At 39.6% G+C, this 23,058-nt stretch overlaps 1 protein-coding gene across 8 annotated transcripts in view; it reads left to right on the forward strand.

The window, feature by feature from the left end:
- Nucleotides 1-23,058, forward strand: part of LOC105493783 (HECT, UBA and WWE domain containing E3 ubiquitin protein ligase 1) — a 154,623-nt gene that overhangs the window by 82,582 nt on the left and 48,983 nt on the right. For 7 of the 8 annotated variants that reach the window (XM_011761697.3, XM_071088707.1, XM_071088709.1 and 4 more), the window contains 16 exons: nt 1,236-1,481; nt 2,576-2,709; nt 3,458-3,552; nt 5,801-5,992; nt 11,011-11,227; nt 11,808-11,930; nt 12,806-13,043; nt 13,781-14,011; nt 15,605-15,727; nt 16,233-16,328; nt 16,911-17,180; nt 18,189-18,341; nt 19,805-19,932; nt 20,143-20,224; nt 21,828-22,004; nt 22,668-22,827. In XM_011761697.3, the coding sequence (XP_011759999.2) occupies nt 1,236-1,481; nt 2,576-2,709; nt 3,458-3,552; nt 5,801-5,992; nt 11,011-11,227; nt 11,808-11,930; nt 12,806-13,043; nt 13,781-14,011; nt 15,605-15,727; nt 16,233-16,328; nt 16,911-17,180; nt 18,189-18,341; nt 19,805-19,932; nt 20,143-20,224; nt 21,828-22,004; nt 22,668-22,827 (2,665 nt within the window). The remainder of the gene's footprint in view (nt 1-1,235; nt 1,482-2,575; nt 2,710-3,457; nt 3,553-5,800; nt 5,993-11,010; nt 11,228-11,807; nt 11,931-12,805; nt 13,044-13,780; nt 14,012-15,604; nt 15,728-16,232; nt 16,329-16,910; nt 17,181-18,188; nt 18,342-19,804; nt 19,933-20,142; nt 20,225-21,827; nt 22,005-22,667; nt 22,828-23,058) is intronic. The other variant, XM_071088708.1, reaches the window with a different exon arrangement.

The raw sequence follows: 23,058 nt of genomic DNA on the forward strand, positions 1-23,058 counted from the left end.
CACATCCACTAAAACCGTTGCCAAATCCAGTGTTTTGCAGCTTTCCCACTATAGCTTCTTCTAAGAGTTTTATAACTTAGCTCTTATATTCAGGTCTTTGATCCATTTTGATTAGATTTTTTATACGGTAAAAGTCTGTCCTTTCCTATTGCATGGTCTTGGTACCTTCGTCAAAAATCATTTGACCATATATATGTGAAGATTTAATTCTGGGCTCTCTATTCTGTTCCATTGGTCTTTATGTCTGTCTTTATGCCAGTATCACAGTTTTGATTACTGTAACTTTGTAATAGAAATCAAAAAGAGTGAGACCTCCAAAAATTTTCCCCCAACTTGTTTTGGCTATTTGGGGTCCCTTAAGATTTCATATAAATTTTAGAAGGGATTTTTCTATTTCTGCAAAACCAAAACAAAAAACAGCATTGGAATTTTGATAGTGATTGCATTAAATCTATGAAACTCCTTTATTAGCTGGGCTGCAGAGTGTAAGTAATTCCTGCTGAATGAGAAATCCATTTGCTTACAGACTTGGAAAGATCCATAATTGTGACATGACTTCATTTAGTTTATTTTGTTTTACTCTTTGAAATACTGAATTAAATGCTCTTCATCAGAGAGAGAGGAAAATATCTTTATCCTACCTATAAGATACTGTGGAAGCATAGATAGATTTATTTAAAACCATAGGAAGGCACATGATTTCTCCTATCTTTGCATGGCAAGTGATGGTGTTTTGCTGTCAGATTTTTCTCCAGACTTGAGCAGAAATCACAAGGGACATATAATCCTTGGGTTGTCTGATAAAAACAAATCGCCTACCTGATTCCTATCTCAGAATAATCTCTCTTGTTTTAAGAAGAAAAGAACAGTATAATAGTGATTCTCTTCCATGCTTTGGAACTTTGCCTAACATGCTTTCCTATCGAGCAAAATTTGGAATTAATCCTATAATGTAGAGTCCTTGCTGTAACAGTATTCAGTTTGACTGTCATAAGCTTTTAAGTGTTATTGGCTCACCAAGTTTGAAAGTAGTATGTTGCTCTAGAAACAGATGTTAAGTATATTGTACCTGACTTCATATTTGGGTTCCACCATTTACCAGGTGAGAGACCATGGCCATATCTAAAATCTGGGAGACTTCCATTTAATTGTCCACTTCCATTGTGACTATTAAAAGACATGAAGAATTTGAAGTTCATTGTATATTAACACTTTAATTATTCTTCCTGTTTCAGACACTGTCACATGAACCCAAAGTCCTTCAAGAAGGTCTCCTTCAGTTGGACTCCATCCTCTCCTCCCTGGAGCCCTTACACCGCCCCATTGAATCCCCTGGGGGCTCAGTGTTGTTGCGAGAACTGGCTTGCGCAGGCAATGTTGCTGATGCTACCCTCTCAGCCCAGGCCACACCTCTGCTGCATGCACTCACTGCTGCCCATGCCTACATCATGATGTTTGTTCATACTTGCAGAGTTGGACAGGTAAAAATAATCTTAGGGGTGAACATATTAGTTTAAAGGCAGTGAAATATTTAGGGCATACACTTTAGCAGGGTTACTGTGCTTGAAAGGAGGTCTGCCTGAGGTAGCAGCTAAAAGAACAGTTTAATTTAGGATGAGATTTTTTTTCACTGTCAAAAAGTTGAGTGACTGTATAATTTATTATGTGAAGTGGACTTTCTTGAGAGCAAAACAGGTTATTACAGACAAACATCAGTTGGGTATTCATCTGGCCTTAGTACTTTCTAATCTTTCCACGAGTCCTTATAGGTCTGATAATTGGATGGCATAGGTAGGACATTTTACCAAAGAACATTTAAATCAATAGTAATTAACAAATTACTAAAAATTTTCTACATATCAAACGTTTTGCCTGCAATCCATAATCCATAGGTCCAGAAAGAAGGCATTTTGTGTATGTCCTCACAGTTTTACTACATTTATTCCTCAGACAATTGATTCTAAAGATTAATGGTATCAACATTAAACAAAACAGGGTTCAACAGTCCTGTTTTATGCTATTGAGCAGGAGTGTGTTCTCTGTTACTTGTGAATCGATCAAATCTGAAGTAAAAAAAAAAAACAGCACAATTATAAACAATTTAGAAAATTAAATTACTTAAATTTTAGGGATTGATTTTTATGACTTTATTAAATGAAATAAAATGAAAAGGAAAATTTAAAGTAAGGAATTAAATAAATCTAGGTATTTACTGAAGTAAAGAAATTGGATGGAAATAACAATACCCCCAACAAATAATTTAGAAAGTAGTTAATGAACCTGTAAAACCGTTTCTTTGATTCAGAAAAAAAGAGTAGCCTCTGATACCTTTCTTTCACTTCATAAAAAACAATGATAAGGGATGTTGTGGAAATAATTTGTAAATGTTGTAACAGAGTACCTTGTGGAACTGTCATCTTGAATGTGGACATTTTGATGAGGTGGATAACTCTGAGAATAGCAATGAAGAAAAATCCCTTATTCTTATAAAACTATTGAAGGTCTTTTTTTTTTTTTTTTTTAAGTATAATTGTTAGAAAACATCCCAAAGGTGAAATTCTTGTTATGATTGCAGAGTGAAATTCGTTCCATCTCCGTAAACCAGTGGGGCTCTCAATTGGGTCTGAGTGTTTTGAGCAAGCTGAGCCAGTTATACTGTTCCCTGGTGTGGGAAAGCACTGTCCTCCTCTCTCTGTGTACCCCAAACAGGTAAGAGAATGGCTCTCTCTCTCATCACTTTGTTATTTAAGTTCGGTGAGCCTGGAGGATTGCTTTGGTTGGGGATAGGAGGGTATGGAAGAGAGTTCAGAGGCTTCCTTGTCCTTCCCTCTTCCCAGCCTAGGAACTTGTTGACAAATTGTAGCATTTTGTGCATCTTTGATTTGATATACCAAGTATGCTTTGTCGGCGTGGTAGAGGTTTAAAATGTGTTCCCGTTATTAGCCAGATATAAAAAACTGAGTTGAGGCCGGAGGTGGTGGCTTACGCCTGTAATCCCAGCACTTTGGGAGGCTAAGGTAGGTGAATCACGAGGTCAGGTGTTCAAGACCAGCCTGGCCAACATGGTGAAAACCCTGTCTGTACTAAAAATACAAAAAATTAGCTGGGCGTAATGGCGGGCGCCTGTAATCCTAGCCAGTTGGGAGGCTGAGGCAGGAGAATCACTTGAACCCGGGAGGTGGAGGTTGCAGTGAGCCCAAGATCATGCCACTGCACTCCAGCCCAGGCGAAAGAGTGAGACTGGGTCTCAAAAAAAAAAAAAAAAAAAAAAAAAAAGTGTTGGAAAGCTTGTGGGGTGCTACCTCAGGAATTATAGATGCTTTGTTACATTCAGTTTAACCTACCTGCTATTGGAGGGATAGTGTCAGCCAAGCAAATTAGAGACCATTTATAATATAAGAGGTGAACTATCAGTATATATATATAATTTTTTTGCTCAGTATTTCTCTTGTTGCAGCCTACCATCTGGGTGTGAATTTGGCCAGGCAGATATGCAGAAACTGGTTCCAAAGGATGAGAAGGCAGGTACGACCCAGGGCGGAAAAAGATCAGGTAACTCTAAGAAACTAAAATGTTAGTCATTAATTCTGAGTTTTGTTCCTATGTCTTTATAGGTTTATTATGAAAATTTTTAGTTAGTTCTATCATCCATAGTCTAGTTTTCATCCTCTCACTAATTTTTAGTCGTTTCCTGCATAAAGACGTATACATAACTGTAAAAGTTAGAAAATGTAGTTGAAAGAATTACCCATATTTCTGCCACCCAAAAAAAAACATTTTGAAAGTGTCTGCCCATCTTTTTTCTCTGAGTGTATTTGTCAGTGTCTTAGATAAAAACATTTCGTAGATCTCTTTCTTCACTTACTGTTAAGTACCATATAAAGGTACACGAATTAACTATTCCCTGTTAAGTTTCTAATATGCTGGTTTTTTTTAAATGAACATTTTTGTGTTTACTTTTCTGCAAATATAAGATTGATTCCTACAAATTATTGTATCAGAGGGTATTAACAAATAATTTTTAATGTGGCTACTAGAAAATTTAAGTTATATATGTGTTTCACGTTATATTTCTGTCGGCAGTGCTGCTTTGTAAAGAAGATTGCTTTTATGTTATCTCACAATAAAAATTCCAAATTTTGGCGAGGCTCAGTGGCTCACGCCTGTAATCCCAGCACTGTGGGAGGCCGAGGTGGGCAGATCACCTGAGGTCGGGAGTTCAGACCAGCCTGACCAACATGTAGAAACTCCGTCTCTACTGAAAATACAAAAAATTAGCCGGGTATGGTGGCACATACCTGTAATCCCAGCTACTTGGGAGGCTGAGGCAGGATGATCGCTTGAACCTGGGAGGCGGAGGTTGCGGTGAGCCAAAATCGCGCCATTGCACTCCAGCCTGGCCAACAAGAGCGAAACACCATCTCAGAAAAAAATAAAAAATAAAATTTCCAAATTTCAGTAAGTAGAAATCATACACAATTTTCTGACTCTAATGCTACAAACATAAAATGAATACGAGCAACTTTTCCAGAATGTTTTTTCTCCTGTGTTCAGTATCAACGAGGAAATTAAAAAAGGATAAACTATTAAGAAAGCAATGAAGGTAATTCTGTGTATCAAAATGCATCAGACCAGGCACAGTGGCTCACACCTCTAATCCCAGCACTTTGGGAGGCTGAGGCAGGTGAATCACTTGAGCCCAGGAGTTTGAGATCAGCCTGGGCAACATGACAAAACCCCATCTCTGCAAAAAAAAATACAAAAATTAGCTGGCCATGGTGGTACATGCCTGTAGTCCCAGCTTCTAGGGAGGCTGAGGTGGGAGGATTGCTTGAGCCCAGGAAGTTGAAGCTATGGTGAGCCATGACTCAACTCAAGCCTAGATGACAGAGTGAGACCCTGTCTAAAAAAAAAGTCTCAGATATGCTTAAAACTTGTACAGAAATTACTAGAAAGGGAAATTTCTAAGGAACTAATAAAGCTGACATAGGCTTAGAACCAACAAACAAGGACTTACATATGACAGCTGGTTATTGTGAGGGATGGGATAACATTAATAAAGTATAAAGAAACCTGACAAAATGAGAATCTCAAATTTAGTGAAAATATACCAAATTTAACTCAGGGAAAGAATAAATTTACTAAGAACTGAGAATGAAGTTAGATTCACTGTCAAAGAATTGCCTCTCTAACATATATTTTTTCTAGCAATTTATTTAACACATTTAACAAAAATGACTCAACTTCTCCAAAGTTTTTCTGGAATGCTAAGATTAAAATTTGGTGAGTTGTTTTATAAGTTTGCATAAAGCTCATTCTTAGATCTAAGAGCACACATATACCAAAGAAAAAGACGCATCTCACATTCATATACATAATTCTTAAATGCTAGGGAATAAAATTCTCCAGTGGCAATCTGTGATGTCCAGTTTGAACTTAACGAGCTGTAACATTCTAGTAGGGCATCCACATTGACAGCACTGGGCACTGTGCACACTGTAGTCCATGTGAATGGTACCCCCTGGGTTGAGCTGTGCCTATAACAGTCTTCCAAGGTAGCCCTGGGTTAATACTATTCATATGCTGTCATTTGAAGATGTCAGCATTAGGTACTTAGAACTCCAAACAGAGGAGCATATCAGTACAATACTTGGGTTGTATTTTTGTTTTTCAAATTTAGGAAGCCATGGGAATTGAAAGAGTAACAAAAACTGTAGGTAATCTTTGTTGGTACTTCTCAAGGAACCAGGTAAATGTTGGCTCTACAATGTCCTATTGCTCCCCTCTTATACATCTGTAGATGGGGAACAGGATGGAACAGCTGGAAGTATGGATGCTTCTACCCAGGGCTTATTAGAAGGCATTGGGCTAGATGGTGACACGTTGGCTCCCATGGAGACAGATGAACCTACTGCTTCAGACTCTAAGGGCAAATCTAAAATCACACCAGCAATGGCTGCCAGAATTAAGCAAATCAAGCCTTTGCTATCAGGTGAGTCATTCTCCTTTCTCCTACCTTTTCTGGCTTTCAGTCCCTTAGTCCTGAAACAGATTGAGTTAGAAAGGCTATGTTGTTTCATTTAAGGAAGTTTAAAACTTCTGTGACTCATTTTCAAGTGTCCTTTGTTGAGTGGCTGCTATGTGACAGGCTTTGTAGTAGCTGCTACAGATACAGAGATGACCGAATCCCTTCTTGAGAGCCCTATCTGCTACCCTCCCTTGTTTAATTTCTTCCTCCTACTTTTCGACTATTGCATATTGCTTCTGCTCCTACCATTTCACTGAAATGTCTCAGCAAGGCATCTATAACATCCTTGTCCTAAGTCCCTTCTCACTTGTCTGCCACATGGTAGTTGACCCACCATCTCCATCTAGAAATATTCTTCCTTTGGTGTTTGTGTTATTAAGCTATCTTGATTCCCTGTTAACTATCTGGCTATTCCACCTAGTCTTCTCTTTTTGTGTTCCTTGAACATACCTGGAAAGAGACATAGTCTGATAGGTGTTTTATATTAAAGTCACTTTGGCAGCTTTATTGAGACTATATTAGCAGCATATAAAACTGCATTAATGATTTGCACTGGTCTGTCTTTGCCCATTTTTTCCCCCTTTAATGTAATACCAATGTTTGGGAACCTATTTGTGTGTTCTTAAATTGTCGTCACTTTCTGGCACCTTAATTTAGTGGAAAATGGAGACCTAACTTACAGGAATCTGGGGCCCTTCGTAAAAGCAAACAGAAAATGGCCTTTGGTGTTTCCGTTTGTTATCTCAAATTCCCATTGCGTTTTACATTTTACTCTTAATTAGTTTAATTCTTCATTTATTTTAATTTGAAAATCTACCAACGTTATCTTCAAAGGAAAATTGACCGTGCAAGAACATGTACATATTTCTCTCTCCTTGCTTTGTCATACTTCTTTGACTTTGGAGCATTCAGGGGTTTCTGTGTGAACCCAGTCCATGTACTGTTTCTCTCTGGTTACTGGCTTTTTGCCATCCTCTTGTCTTTGGACTACCGCCACTTTGCTATCTGTTCACCTGAAAGCAGTGGTGAGAAAGTGTAAACCCAATGATTGGATTCATTAGGTTTTCAAGTCTGGGTATACCCATATCCGTAGCCTATTCCCTAATTAGGATAAAGAAAGCTTAATTTGGATGTAATAGGAAGAAGAAAGGAGCGTTTCCTTGTTACTATACTGCGTACATTTAAGCTTATTACTAAATTTGAGCAGTATATGTAACCTAGGCTCAAGTAGAGCCTGTTTTTACACAATGAGTTTATATGTGCATGTACATCCTGAGAAGAGATAGATTTAACCCTTGAACAACATGGGGTTGAGGAAACTCCTCCACGCAGTCAGAAATCCATGTATAACATTTGACTCCCCAAAAAACTTAACTACTAATAGCTATCTGTTGACCAGAAGCCTTACCAATAACATAAACAGTCAATGGACACATTTTGTATGTTATATGTATTATATCCTGTATTCTTAAAGTAAGCTAGATAAAGGAAAATGTTAAGAAAATCTTAAGAGAAAAGTATATTTACTATTCATTAAGTGGATCATCATAAAGGTCTTCATCTGGGTGGTCTTCACATTGAGTAGGCTGAGGAGGAAGAAGGAAGTGGTGGGGGATGTTGGTCTTGCTGTCTCTGAGGCAGTAGAGGCAGAACAGGTAAAGGAGGTAGAAGGAAAGGCAGGCATGCTTGGTGTAACTGTGGAAATACACGGTACTTTCTTTCTGACTTGGTTGCTTTTTCATTTCTCTAAAAATGTGTCTGTACAATACCAATCTTTCTTCCACCATTTGTTGTAGTTTCAGTGCCCATATCATAGTAAGGTCCACATCATAAAAGAAGTCAAAAGTATTCTTTAGTAATCAGAACCCTCTGCCAGATTGTCTTATGTCACTTTGATTCCTGGCACTGCTTCTATGTCTTCTTCCTCATCATTTGGTATCCGTTCAGAAGCACTCATCTCTATCAAGACGTCTTCTGTTACTTGCTCTGGCGTGGTGTCTGTTAGCTCTTGAATTTCACTAAGATCCATATCCTGAAATTCTTCACCCGTCACCTTTTATGCCATATCCACAAACTCGTGATTTCCTTGATTGGCGCTGTCATAAATCCTGTTAAGTTCTGCACAACATCGGGACAGTTTTCTCCAACAGGAATTTATTTCAGGCTTGATGGCTTTTTCTCTAACAATGGTGGCATCTTCAGTGGTGTAATCCTTCCAGACTTTCGTGATGTTCCCTCTGTCAGGCTTCTCTTCCACAATATTAATAATCCTTTCCTTAGAGTACTGTGTGTAATAGCCTTAAAGCCCCTTATGACTCTCTGATCTAGAGGCTGAATTAGAGATGTGGTTTTAGGGAGCAAGTAGACCACTTCAGTGCCTTTTGTGTTGAATTCATGGGGCTCTGGGTCACCAGAGGCATTGTCTAATGTCAAAAGAACTTTAAAAGGCACCCCTTTACTAGCAAGATCCTTCTGACTTCAGAGACAAAACATCAATGGAACCAATCCAGAAAAGGGGTCTTGTTGCCCAGGCCTTCTTGTACAACCAAAAGACCAGCAGCTGGTAGTTTATCTTTCTCCTTCAAGGCTCAGAAGTTAGGAGCTATATAGGTAAGGGCAGTCCTGATTATAAACCCAGTAGCATTTGCACAAAATAGAGGAGTGAGTCTGTCCCTTCCTGCCTTAACTCCCTCTGCTCACTTCTATTTCTTACTAATAAATGTCCTTTGTGGCCTTTTCTTTTTCTTCAAAATAGGGCCCTTTGTCTGTATGAAAAACCCTTTCAGGCGGATACCCTTTCTCAGTGATGTTCTTAGTGGTGTGTGGGAACTAATCTGTTGCCTGTTGGTTGTCAGAAGCTGCTTCTTCTGTTATCTTGACATTCTTTAAGCCAAACCTCTTTCTAAAAATTATCAAATTATCCTTTGCTGGCTTCTCCAGCTTTAGATCCTTCACTTTCCTTTTGCTTTAAGTTTTCATATAGTGAGTTCAGTATTTTCTTGAATTGCAGTAGAATCTATAGGTTTGTCTTTATTATGGCAATCCTGTACCCACATAAACGTGCATTTTCAATATGAAATAAGATTTCACAAAAGTGCAAGCTTTTCAAGCCTGCTGGTGTAGCTGCAGCAGCAGCTTCACTAATTTCCTGTTCTTTGTTTAACAATGGTCTTTACACTAAATTCATTTTTCCTGAAGTGGTGGGCAATCTGTAATCCACATCAAGCAATTCAACTTTTTCTTGAAGTGTCATGATTTTTCCCTGCTTCTTGGGAGCACTTCCAACATCACTAGTGACACTTCATATGGGGTCATAGAGTGACCCAGGTTTATTCCAGGTTTACGGTATTGCGGTAAACATGAAAAACAATGTGAGAACCATGAGAGATCACTACACAATTTATTGGAGAGATAAACTGTTCATGTAGAAGTGCTTAGCCTCACACAGTGTTTTAAGCATATCGTGGTAACACTTGAGCTCACCACAGTATCATGGTTACAGTGTCGTGGCTACAAAATTATTACAGAGTATAATATGTACTAAATTTTATCCAGTTATTCAATTCTGCTTATTTACTGCAGATGGCACCATATATAAGTGTATGTGTGTGTGATAAATTTTAAATTTTTATAATTTGTGTATATTTTGTGGTAGTAAATGATAAAATAGACTAGTATCTACATATATTTTATACATTTGTGACATAACTTTTTGTTAATTTTTCAATGTTTTGAGGCTACATGTTTCATCTGGGAGTTTTTTCAAATTGTCACAAATCTCCAAAATTTTCAATATATTTGTTGAAAAAAATTCACACATAAGTAGACATCTACAGTTCAAAACCTGTGTTGATCAAGTGTCAGCTGTACTTTGATTCAGACCTAGCCCTTCTTGTCTCTGGATCATGGTGAAATAACGTTTATTTTTAAAATGCTCTGGCAACATTTTCATTTATGATTTTAAAAGTATATTTCATTGTAGAAATATAAAAACATAAAATATTTAAAGAGAAGCTGGAAAGCATTCAGTTTTTTATGTGTTTTCTTTTACATATGCTTGTATTTGTGTGCTGCCTTTTCTTTGTTCAATTATATATTGAAAAGCATCCTATGAAATTGAAAAATTGAGATGTCCATAATCTGCCTAATACCTTAAGAAGCTACTTGTAACAGTTTTCATGCTTTTCCTAGTTTTTTTTTTTTTCTCTGGGACTACATATTTTTTGTTGTGATCAGACTGTGTATATTGTCAGTGATCTTTTCTTATCTAAGTGGTTAATCGGTTTTGGCATTTTTAAAGTTCTTTGTAGGCATTTTCAGTGACTTCATCATCCACTAGATATCATTTAACTTAAATAGTGCATGTTGCTGTGTTGCTTCTACAAATGTGGTTTCAATTTATGTTCCTCTAACAGTATGAGTGCTTATTTGTCTTTTACATTTGATATCTATCGAGTGGCACATATCTGTCTTCTACCGTCAAAAGTGGCATTTGTTCCTTGTGGGACTTCCTTTTTGGATCATTGAATGTAGAACAAATCCAAGCATTAACTAGGGGTTGTAGGAGGAAGTGGTGAGTCATAAAAATATGTTAATGGGCCGGGCGCGGTGGCTCAAGCCTGTAATCCCAGCACTTTGGGAGGCCGAGATGGGCAGATCACGAGGTCAGGAGATCGAGACCATCCTGGCTAACACGGTGAAACCCCGTCTCTACTAAGAAATACAAAAAATAGCCAGGCGAGGTGGCAGCGCCTGTAGTCCCAGCTACTCGGGAGGCTGAGGCCGGAGAATGGCGTGAACCCGGGAGGCGGAGCTTGCAGTGAGCTGAGATCCGGCCACTGCACTCCAGCCTGGGCTACAGAGGGAGACTCCGTCTCAAAAAAAAAAAAAAAAAAAAAAAAAATATGTTAATGGTAATGTGTCCGTTGTAATTAAACTATTCTGAGAATACTGTACAGTCTTATTCTGACTTCTGGTTCCAGCTTCCTCCAGATTAGGCCGAGCACTTGCTGAGCTATTCGGACTTCTTGTTAAACTTTGTGTGGGATCTCCTGTCCGTCAGAGAAGGAGCCATCATGCTGCCAGCACCACTACAGCACCGACACCTGCCGCTCGATCAACAGCCTCAGCTCTCACTAAGCTCTTGACTAAGGGGTTATCTTGGCAGCCCCCGCCATATACACCTACTCCCCGATTCAGGTGAAGTTCAGCTTGAGATTGAGGGACTAGAAAGTTACAATTAAAAAAAAAACAAAAAACATGTAATTTGTTCCTATACTACTTAAAATGGAGAGTGAGCCACTGAATTTGAGAACTTGGAGGTCCTTTGTTTACCGTAGAAAATGCAGTGTAAGTTACTTGTCTTGGTTGTACCAGTATAGAACATGGGTAATATTTTAGGCATTTACCATCAAACTGTATTTCAGTAGTCTTACATAGGTAGTATCCCTTATCCAAAATGCTTGGGGCCAGAAAGTGTTTTGAATTTTGGAATTGTTTGGGTTTTGGAATATTTGCGGAATACTTATCAGTTGAGCATCCCTAATCTGAAATGCTCCCGTGAACATGTCCATTGAGCGTCACGTCAGCAATCAAGAAGTTTCAGATTTTGGAACATTTTGAGTTTTCTGATAGGGATACTCATCCTGTATTCTTTAGTAGGTGGGAGGTGTCACTTCAGTGTGTAAATTTTACTCTTGCCTTTTACATGAATTTCCTATTGCTTCTGTGTCTGCTTTACAGAAGGTTAAATTTTTGCCTTTTTGTTTTCCACCTTCAGGCTGACATTCTTCATCTGTTCAGTTGGTTTCACATCCCCAATGCTGTTTGATGAGAGGAAGTATCCCTACCACCTCATGCTGCAAAAATTTCTCTGCTCTGGAGGCCACAATGCTCTTTTTGAGTAAGGATCAAGTTGCTTCACAGAGGAGCATTTCTTGGAGTTTGGTCTTTGCTGTGTACCTTCCCAGCCCACTGTTTTTAAGTACCCTATCTTGTAACAGTGGGATATATAGAAATAGCCATTGGTTGTATCCTTCAGTGTTCTGGGAAGTAGCCATGTTTGTCTCCATTTACCTTGGAGGGTAGGATTTAGCCTGCCCTGGAGTTGTGTTTATAAGGGTCTCTGCTTTTTCTCGTGTGGCTTCCGGTTCCCAGTATGGGTTTTTAAAATAGGTTTGTCTTTTTCTGTTGTTTCTCTGAATATAATTTTTCTGGTTTTCTTGGTCAGATGATTCCAAGCTGAGTTTCATAGGTTTAGGTTTTTTTTTTGTGGGGGGACGGAGTCTTCTCTGTCGCCCAGGCTGGAGTGCAGTGGCACGAACTCAGTTCACTGCAAGCTCCGCCTCCCGGGTTCATGCTGTTCTCCTTTCTCAGCCTCCTGAGTAGCTGGGACTACAGGCGCCCTCCACCACACTCAGCTATTTTTTCTGTATTTAGTAGAGATGGGGTTTCACCGTGTTAGCCAGGATGGTCTTGATCTCCTGACCTCATGATCCACCCGCCTCAGCATCCCAAAGTGCTGGGATTATAGGCATGAGCCACCGCACCCAGCTGGTTTAGGTTTTTAAGACACTGAAAAGTAAAGGAGGGGAGGTGGAACAAAAGAAAAAAAAAATAGTGTAGCTGAAGGCTGTCGGACAGATTAGACATAATAGCTCTAAGAAGATGGGACATGTAGTGCCAATATAGAGATTGGGGGCCTTTTAGATGTAAACCCCCCTTGCCAGGGTAAAATACTAATATTCTATCTGTCTACTTTTCCTTATTTGAATTTAGAACTTTCAACTGGGCTCTGTCCATGGGAGGTAAAGTTCCTGTTTCTGAGGGATTGGAACACTCGGACTTGCCTGATGGCACAGGAGAATTCCTAGATGCCTGGCTTATGCTGGTGGAGAAGATGGTGAATCCCACCACGGTGCTTGAGTCTCCACATTCACTGCCTGCCAAATTGCCTGGAGGTGTCCAGAACTTTCCCCAATTCAGTGCCCTCCGCTTCCTTGTGGTAACTCAGAAAGTGAGTATTCGGTATTCTAAAATCAAAAGAAATTTCTCATGCTAAGTAGTTCCCATTCTGTTTTGTCCTGCTTAATGAAATAACATGCTTATTTAAGAACCATTGGATCCAGCTCCCAGATAGGGCTGCCTTACGTAACGGAATATAGACCATTTGAGAATTCTCCGTGATAAACATTTGAACTGTAAATTTCAGATTGGTACTTGCATTAGGCCGTTCTTACATTGCTATAAAGAAATACCTGAGACTGGGTAATTTATAAAGAAAAGATATTTAAGTGGCCTACAGTTTCTGCAAGCTTTAGAAGCATGGTGCTAGCATCTGCTGGGCTTCTAGGGAGTTCTCAAGAAGTTCACAGTCATGGCGGAAAGTTCAGTGGGAGCTTGCGTGTCACGTGGCAGGAGCCAGGAGGTGGAGAGGGTGCTACACGCTTTAACTCATTATCATGAAGACAACACTAAACAATGAGGGATCCACCCCATGACCCAAACACCTCCAGCATTGGGGATTACAATTCAACATGGGATTTCGGCAGAGCAAATATTGCAAACTATGTCACTACTTCAGGTTGAGTAAAATGCCTCTTCTCTGTGCCTCCTTAGACCCTCTTATGTTGGCCAAGGATTTTGTTGTTGGTACTAGTTGTGGAAGGACTGTTCCATAGGTCTTTAACTTAATCTTTCTGAGCTTTGAATTGAGGCAAAATGATTATTACACACTTTTCAAATTACTTATAGGCAGCCTTTACTTGCATCAAAAACCTATGGAACCGGAAACCTCTGAAGGTATATGGTGGACGAATGGCTGAATCCATGCTGGCCATTCTGTGCCACATCCTCCGAGGAGAACCTGTGATTCGAGAGAGACTAAGCAAGGAGAAAGAGGGGTCTCGAGGAGAAGAGGATACAGGGCAAGAGGAAGGTGGCTCCCGCCGGGAACCTCAAGTCAACCAGCAACAACTGCAACAGGTAGGGTGCTGGCCTCACACTCCAGGGTCCAGACTTTGCACCCAGTGGAGTGTGATGCTTATGGATCTTCTAAGCTCACACACCACTAAGTCCCTGATCACATTAACCAGGAGACAGTTTAAATTTGCTCCTTCCTTTAGTATTTTTTTTTTTTCTCCTGAGGAAGACTTGGATGCTCTGCACAGGTAATACTCCTCTCAAGCATGTTGATGAGTATTCTCAGTAGCCTCCTGCTGCCTCGGTGGAGGCAAACTGTCCTCAGTTAACTTTCTGGTTAACCTGTAAAGAGAATGGATATTGTGAACCAGGTTTATTCTCCAACAAGAGCTTTCTGAAACTTTGGTCACGGCCGGGCGCGGTGGCTCAAGCCTGTAATCCCAGCACTTTGGGAGGCCGAGACGGGCGGATCATGAGGTCAGGAGATCAAGACCATCCTGGCGAACACAGTGAAACCCTGTCTCTACTAAAAAAATACAAAAAACTAGCCGGGCGAGGTGGCGGGCGCCTGTAGTCCCAGCTACTTGGGAGGCTGAGGCAGGAGAATGGCGTAAACCCGGGAGGCGGAGCTTGCAGTGAGCTGAGATCCAGCCATAGCACTCCAGCCTGGGCAACAGAGCAAGACTCCGTCTCAACAAAATAAATAAATAAATAAATAAATAAAATAAAATAAAAAAAGAAACCTTGGTCACCTACAAAACTTTTGTTTTCACTTGCAAATAAAATGTATAAGGGGCATTTTAAAACTTGGGAGGCTAGAAAGAGGGGAGGGGAAAGGCACGTAAAGTCCTGCCATTTCCATCTCAAAGAGCATTTTAACGTCTTCTTCCTGGAGTTTGTATGTATGTTTGTTAGCTTTGTGTATAGAGTCCTGTTCAAATCTGTCTACTATATACACTTGTCCCGTTTTTTAGTACTCTCATTACCAAATTTGGAAAATACAGGACTTTTAAAAGGCATTCATAATTTTATCACGCAAGATAGTCATTGTCTCCTTTTTCAGTCAGTTTTGTGCCTAATTTTTACATCATTAACATCAAGCAATATGTATACTTGTATTGCTTTTATCAAGAACTTTTTTTTACTAATTGGTCATTATTTTATTGTTGGATGCTAATTTTCTTACAGTTTGATGTTTTAACACTGTGTTGTATAGTTTCCTTATGTACCAATCCTTACATACATCTCATTATTGCCTGGTAGTAGAATAACTAGGTCAGTTTTTCAGGCACTTGGTCTGTTACCAGTTTGTTTTCCAGAAAATTGGGACCAATTTATACTTCTTTGTATGAGTCTCAATCTTTTAATTATAATAATTCTGTTAATCATAATAACCATGCATTCCCCCCCCCAACTTTTTTGGAGGATGAAATTGAGAATCTTCTTGGCTCCTTACCCAATGTGTAGCTTAGAATGTTATAGAAGCACCAAACAGAAAGGATTGTTCATTTTACCTAATTGCCCTAGCTCATAAATGCTGTCAGCTCAGGTGAAGTTAGAAAAAGTTATTTCCATCTTGGAAAGGTTCCTTCCTTTTAAAAATGTATTTGGATTTCTCTTATTATGTGATTCTGAGCCCTTGCATTCTTTATGTAGCTCATGGACATGGGCTTCACAAGGGAACATGCCATGGAGGCACTGTTGAACACCAGCACCATGGAGCAGGCCACAGAGTACCTTCTAACCCACCCCCCTCCAATCATGGGAGGAGTTGTTCGGGTAAGTTGGCTCAGGAGCAGTGATTTTCCAGGATATTGGTTTGACTGCTGAAGTCCTTTTTCCCCTTATTATTCTGTCATTGGTCTTCCTTTCTATAAACTGCTTCTCATTTTCAGACATGTGCATGCCAGTATTTTCTTTTCATAATAACAGAAGTTTTCTATCCCCTAGCAGTACAAATTACTATACTTTGTTTTCAGAAGAACCCTCAGTCACAAAACAATAGAAGAGGCACACTTTTCTAAGATGTAGAATAGATGGTCACATTGAAGCCCCTTTTCTGTACTTAATTTTACATGTGATTTTCCTCATCTGTTCTTGTTTGTAGTAACCACATAAGCCTGATTGGTTTTGACTTATACAAGAGCAGCATTTTGAGCCCCTTCCTCTCTCTTTAGCTTGAGCACAAGATGTCTGATTGATTCCCTGTGAGTTGCGGTGGTCTCGTTGGGTTTCTTTGTTTTGAATGTGTCTCCTCTCTGGCTATTCTCTTAATACTCTGTAGGATCTCAGCATGTCTGAAGAGGACCAGATGATGAGAGCAATTGCTATGTCTCTGGGACAGGATATTCCAATGGATCAAAGGGCAGAGTCACCTGAGGTAACTATAGGACACTGCATCCTAAAGGGCATGGCATATGAATCTTAGTATTCTGTGAACATTGTGCTGTAATTGCAAAGTAATGATAGAATTCAAATCTAAGGGAATACCTGAGAAGAGTGCTAATCCCAGCTTTGCCATCTGTCATTGAGCTACCTTGTATTGACCTGAAGCTTTAAGGGAGACAGATGAAGCATTAATCTTTATTGTCAAATAAGAGACCCAAAGTGTACTCAGTAATGCCATTAGGCTGAACTTGGCTGTATATTCCTAGGTGACAGTTACTTTAATTTTCCCTGCTGGCAGAGAATATAGAACAGTGTCTAGAAATGATTTTGCAGGAGGTAGTATAGAATGCTAGAAATGACTTGACAGTAGAAGTTGTTTGAAGCGTCCCTCCCTTCTACCTTCCCTGTCTTGCCTTAAACTTTGTGGCTGCCACACCCTGGATAAAAGTATCAGCTGCTTGAGGAGAAGGTTGAGGGTATTTATATGGTAGAGCAAATACATTCTCAGAGTCTCTCTTATCTTTCCTCCTTCACCTCTCCTGTGTACTATTCACACTTCCTTCCCTGCTTCCAGGAAGTTGCTTGCCGGAAGGAGGAAGAGGAACGGAAAGCTCGGGAAAAGCAGGAAGAGGAGGAGGCTAAATGTCTAGAGAAGTTCCAGGATGCTGACCCGTTGGAACAAGATGAGCTCCACACTTTCACAGATACTATGTTGCCAGGCTGCTTCCACCTTCTTGATGAGCTGCCAGACACGGTATACCGTGTGTGTGACCTGATCATGACAGCAATCAAACGTAATGGAGCAGATTATCGTGACATGATTCTGAAGCAAGTAGTCAATCAGGTGAGCTCTCAAGTGGTCAGAAGAGGGGAGTATGTGAAGTGGTTTGCCTGCCTGTGTCAAAACCTGATTTCTGAAAAATCAGCATATTTTCATTCTACCTGATAGGGGTATATTCTCTCTTTGGATTATTTCAATCTGGTAATCCTGAAACAGTGTATTAACTACATCACACACACAAAAATGTCTTTAGAAGGGAAAAACAAAGCTCTCCTTTTCTACTTTTCTCTTAAAATGTCCAAAATGTGCCTCACCCTTGAGTCAAGTTCGTCCCCTGGACTAATACTGAATAAATGTTTTTTCCTGTGTAACAGCGACTTGAACAACTGAGTCCCCATCCTGATGAATACTTGTGACCTGATATTTGTCCTCTTTTTCTTTTCTCTCATTATGAAATTACTGTATGCTAATTACAGAAGTGGGATAAGAAAGAAATTACCTTAAATCCCCACACCCAGATAGCCAGTTAACATTTCTATTGTATTTAAGTTATTGGAATCTTGTTTTATATAATGGTTCATTCTACAAGCAGGGAAAGAAATTAAAAAAAGGAAAACTTTTTTCTGAGCTTTGTAAAATAGAACTTTAATGCACGAGAACACAAGTAAAGGAAAACTGGATAAAACTTTTTTTCACAGAAAGTTTTAGTGTCTATTTTTTAACAATAATTCTGAGAGATAATGAAAGATTACTGATGGAAGTATAAGTTGATAGAACCTTTTTGGGGTTGACTGTATGCACCAGGAAGTTTTAAAATATCATTTCCTTTAACTTAGATTTTAGGCTTCTTATAGTCTAGCCTAATAAAGTAATTGTTTAGTGGTGATCCTTTAGTAACATACATCTTTTGGTATAGATTCTAAATCCCTATGGTAAATATGTTAGATTTACCTACCTTTCTTCAGTGGATGTGTTGGAGGCGGAGGGAGTATTTTAAAAGATTGAGAATATTTTCAGAAACCTCATCTTGCTCTGAGGTTCCATGACTTAAACCTTTCTTTGTTCTTCAAGGTGTGGGAAGCTGCTGATGTATTGATCAAAGCTGCTCTTCCCCTGACAACAAGTGACACAAAAACCGTGTCAGAGTGGATAAGTCAGATGGCCACACTGCCCCAGGCCTCCAATTTGGCTACTAGAATCTTGCTTTTAACGCTACTTTTTGAGGTAAGTTTTAGATCTTTGGGGCCCTGTAATTCATTTATGAAAGAATTACCAAACACTTACGATATATGAGGAATTGAAGACGATTAAAAGAAGAATAAGGCATGAGTCCTGCATTTCGTGAGCCCCGTTTCTGATAGGCTAAAATGCACATAATTACGTATAAAAATACAGCATTCTGTGTTAGAGTGATGTCAACAGTTTTATCTGGGTTTAGGAAAGTCGTATGCATCACTTTGGATTTATGTGAGAAGAGCTTCTGAGAACAAGCATTAATTGAATTGAGTCGGAATTGTGAGGTGGTAGTTTAAAAGAGAAGTATTTAAATTACTCAAAGAGCTTGGTCATAGAATATTTTTGCTCTGAGGAAACTTAACTGGCAGCCACATAGTAGAGTAGGGTATGCAAATTGAATGTGGTCATATTGAGGTGATAGGCATTAGATGGAATCAGATTCCTCTCTTCCTTGCCTATTTAGTCAGCAGATTATTTGAGGCAAGAGAGTGGTTTGGGCAAGACCTGATCCAACCAACATAGGAACTAGAAGGCAACTGACCTTGGTCAAATGACTTCAATTGTGGCTCACTATTTTTAAAACCTGAACTTAATGAAGTGAACCCTTTACATACTCAGGAGATAAGTCCAATATAAGAGTCAAACTGTGTAACAGCTGTCTTGGGGGTTTCCTTTATCATGGAAGTGATAACTCTTACTGTAGCACTTTGTAAAGAGATACTTGTGGGAAAGGTTTCAGAGTACTAAAGAGAGAATCATTCATGGACCCCCATCTAAAACAAATCACAAGTAACAGTCTTGTATTTTGTTTTAGTATTTTTTCCTGTTCATTTAAACAATTGGGATAAGACTGTATAGAAAGTTTTATATTCTTTTTGTTAAGTATTACGACTATTTTCCCATTTGCTATGCACATTACTCCATCTTTTGAATGTTCTCTAATTTATTTAAATGATTACCTATCCTTGGACATTTACTTCCAGTAAGTTCCTGTTAAAAGTAACACTTTAGTGTAGCCCCAGTAAGACGAACCACTAACTGCGTTTAATTATTGCATTTTCCTTGAAAGATTATAAAATTTCTCTGTAAATCTAAAGCTTTACAACTTCAACACCATTAGACTGCACAACCTAGGTGACAAACCGTTTCCATATTAAGCATATACTAATATGCCAGGCACTGGGTACTTTATATTAATATATAGATGAAACCTCAATCATCAAAATTATTCTGAAGGTAAAAATTATTTCCTCTGACCCATGAGGAAACCAAAGCCTAGAAAATTTAACACATCTTAGATTACACAACTGGTAGATAGATGCTAAGGGGTAAAATTTGAATTCAACCAATTCTATTATTATTTACCCTTATGTTCCCCTATCCCATGCTAATCTTTGATACTGAGTAGAAATTAGTATCTGGTTGTTTTGTTTTTCCCTTTGATCTATCAGGAGTTGAAGCTACCTTGTGCTTGGGTGGTTGAATCGAGTGGCATCCTTAATGTCCTAATCAAACTCTTGGAAGTGGTTCAGCCCTGCCTCCAGGCAGCCAAGGAGCAGAAGGAAGTCCAGACCCCAAAGTGAGTGACCCTATATCTTTCCTAGTTTCATTTCTATTTCCCTGGGACATGGGCCTGAATCAGGCACTCTTCTGGGGCATGTATGGGGCAAATTTGTGGTACTTCTGTAGTTTTAAAATTATAAAGGAAGCACCTAATGAAATTAAGATATATTTTCCCAATTCGTGCAGGTTTCTTGCTTGCCCAAAACAAATCATTTTCCTTTTTTAGGTGGATCACACCAGTGTTGCTCCTGATTGATTTCTATGAAAAGACAGCCATCTCCTCAAAAAGGAGAGCCCAGATGACTAAGGTGTGTAATGTAGTATGTATGATTGCAGGACGGTTTAGCTTCCTGAGGCAAGAGTAGACCAGAAGAGAATATGAGAGAGTAGTGAAGAATGTAGAAGTCTCTGACCAATGTATAAATCTCTTTAGGGATTTTCATAGCTAGGTTTCTCTTCTGAATAATTTACTGTGGAAGTAAATTTTGAAGGAGCATGCTATCTCCAGAGGAGGAGTGGCTTTTCTGTTATGTAAAGGACTGAGTATACAGCAATCCTTCCAAAAAGCAAACACTTCTTAGATCAAGATTATTGTGCCACATCATCTCACTACGTTCTTGGAAACAGGATTTTTGTTTCAGTACATCTCAGGTGGACATTCCCCTTTTAGGGAAAATCAGTGGAAACAAAAGGAAAGTAGAAAATGGCAAGATAAGGGACTGTAGATAGTTTTTTGTCTAGGAAAAGTACCTTAGTCCGTTTTGCTGTTGCTGTAACAATACCACGGACTAATTTATAAACTATAGGCTGGGCACTGTAGGCTCACGCCTGTAATCCCAGCACTTTGAGAGGCTGAGACAGGTGGATTACTTGAGTTCAGGAGTTGAAGACCAGCTTGGGCAACACATGGTGAAACCCCATCTCTCCAAAAAATAGCCAGGCATAGTGGCGTGCGCCTACGGTCCCAGCTACTCAGGAGGCTGAGGTGGGCCTAGACCCCGGGAGGCAGAGGTTGTAGTGAACCGAGCCGAGATTGCTTCACTGCACTCCAGCCTAGGTGACAGAGCCAGACCCTGTCTCCAAAAAAAAAAGATATTTAGTATAAACTGTACAAGTTTATTTGGCTCATAGTTCTAGAGGCTGATCTAAGGGACCACATCTGGTGACAGCCTTAGTGCTGCATCCTTCTGTTGCGGAAGGTGGAAGAGGAAGAGGTGTCCAAACTCTCTTTTATTTTATTTTATTTTTTGAGACAGAGTTTCACTCTTTTTGCCCAGGCTAGAGTGCAATGGCGCGATCTTGGCTCACCACAACCTCTGCCTCCCGGGTTCAAGCGATTCTCCTGCCTCAGCCTCCCGAGTAGCTGGGATTACAGGCATGCGCCACCACCCCAGCTAATTTTGTAGTTTTAGTAGAGACGAGGTTTCTCCATGTTGGTCAGGCTGGTCTTGAACTCCCGACCTCAGGCAATCCACCTGCCTCGGCCTCCCAAAGTGCTGGGATTACAGGCGTGAGCCACCGCGCCTGGCCCAAACTCGCTTTTATAACCAACCCAGTCACAATGACTAACCCAGTCCCTGGATAATGACATTAATCCATTCGTGAGGGACAGAGTCCCCATGACGTAATTATCTTTTATTAGGCCCCACCTCCCAACACTGTTAAATTAGGGATTAAGTTTTCATCACCTGAACTTTAGAAGACACGATTTTAAACGTGTAGCTGAGAGACTAAGGAATGTGAGAGTAAATGCATATGAAAATTTTTCTCTTGGTTTTTAAAATTTATTAATTGTCCAGTATATTTCTTTTTCCTGGTTGAGTTTTAGCAGTGAACACTGATGCAGTTACTATTTTTTCTAATAATCAACCTTGAAAGGAATACAAAGAAACTTTGTACTTTTATATTCAGTACCTGCAATCCAACAGCAACAACTGGCGCTGGTTTGATGATCGCTCTGGGCGTTGGTGTAGTTACAGTGCAAGCAACAATAGCACTATTGATTCTGCCTGGAAATCTGGAGAGACAAGTGTGCGATTCACTGCAGGCCGAAGAAGATACACAGTCCAGTTCACTACAATGGTGCAGGTACATGCTCACTCACCAAGTTTGTCTAACCCGTGGACCACAGGCCACATGTGGCTCAGGATGGCTTTGAATGCAGCCCAACACCACACATTGAGGTTTTTTTTGTTGTTCTTTTTAGCTTATCAAATATCGTTAGTGTAGTTTTTATGTGTGGCCCAAGACAATTCTTTTTCCAGTGTGGTCCAGGGAAGCTAAAAGATTGGACACCCCTACTGTAAACTTTGTCAAAAAGAGGGGTGTTTTGGTTTTCTTCTTTATGAACCAGCATTCCTAACATGTGTTATGAGGAGGAGAGTTACCATTACCTACTTAAGTATAGATTTCAGAAAATTGAGTCTTCCTAAGGTCATTGATTAGACCTTGAGTCTGTGGCAATTTGATACTATCCCTCTTAGAAATGATTTTAAGTGTTTAGTCAAGGGCTAGGGAGTGGTTAAGGATGGTATTTGCTCTGTTGGAAGGTTTACAGTTCATTATAAGGCCTTGTGTATGCCACTTGCCTTCTGGGGACTTTCAGGTTTTTTCTCTATAAATGATAAAGGTGAGATAAATTGCCAGAGTTCCTTCTGTTGTAGCATTTTATCTGGGAGATGTCCCTCCCCTTCCCCACCTTTATAATTCCTTTTTGGTAGAGGTTTTTTTAATGTCTGTTTGAATTCCTAGGTTAATGAGGAAACAGGGAACCGACGCCCTGTGATGCTGACTCTCCTCAGGGTACCTCGGCTGAATAAAAATTCAAAAAACAGCAATGGACAGGAACTAGAGAAGACACTGGAAGAAAGCAAAGAAATGGATATCAAACGTAAAGAAAATAAAGGCAACGGTATGTACCAAGAGTGTTTTACCTAAAGCTAATGTGCCTTTGTGGCTTAAGGTCTGGCCAATTTCATTGCGAGTTATTTTCATCAGCTTGATTAACAGATTAAAGATATATAGGCCTCCCTTATGCTTTTTCATCTGGTCTTAAAATTGGTATTTGGCATGCTTCTCTTAATAGGACCCAAGTGCTTGGCCAGTTACTTAGGAGGGAGGCATGGAAGGAAATAAACATCAA

This window comes from Macaca nemestrina, chromosome X, assembly GCF_043159975.1.
Source record: "Macaca nemestrina isolate mMacNem1 chromosome X, mMacNem.hap1, whole genome shotgun sequence".
In the NCBI taxonomy this organism is placed as follows: domain Eukaryota; kingdom Metazoa; phylum Chordata; class Mammalia; order Primates; family Cercopithecidae; genus Macaca; species Macaca nemestrina.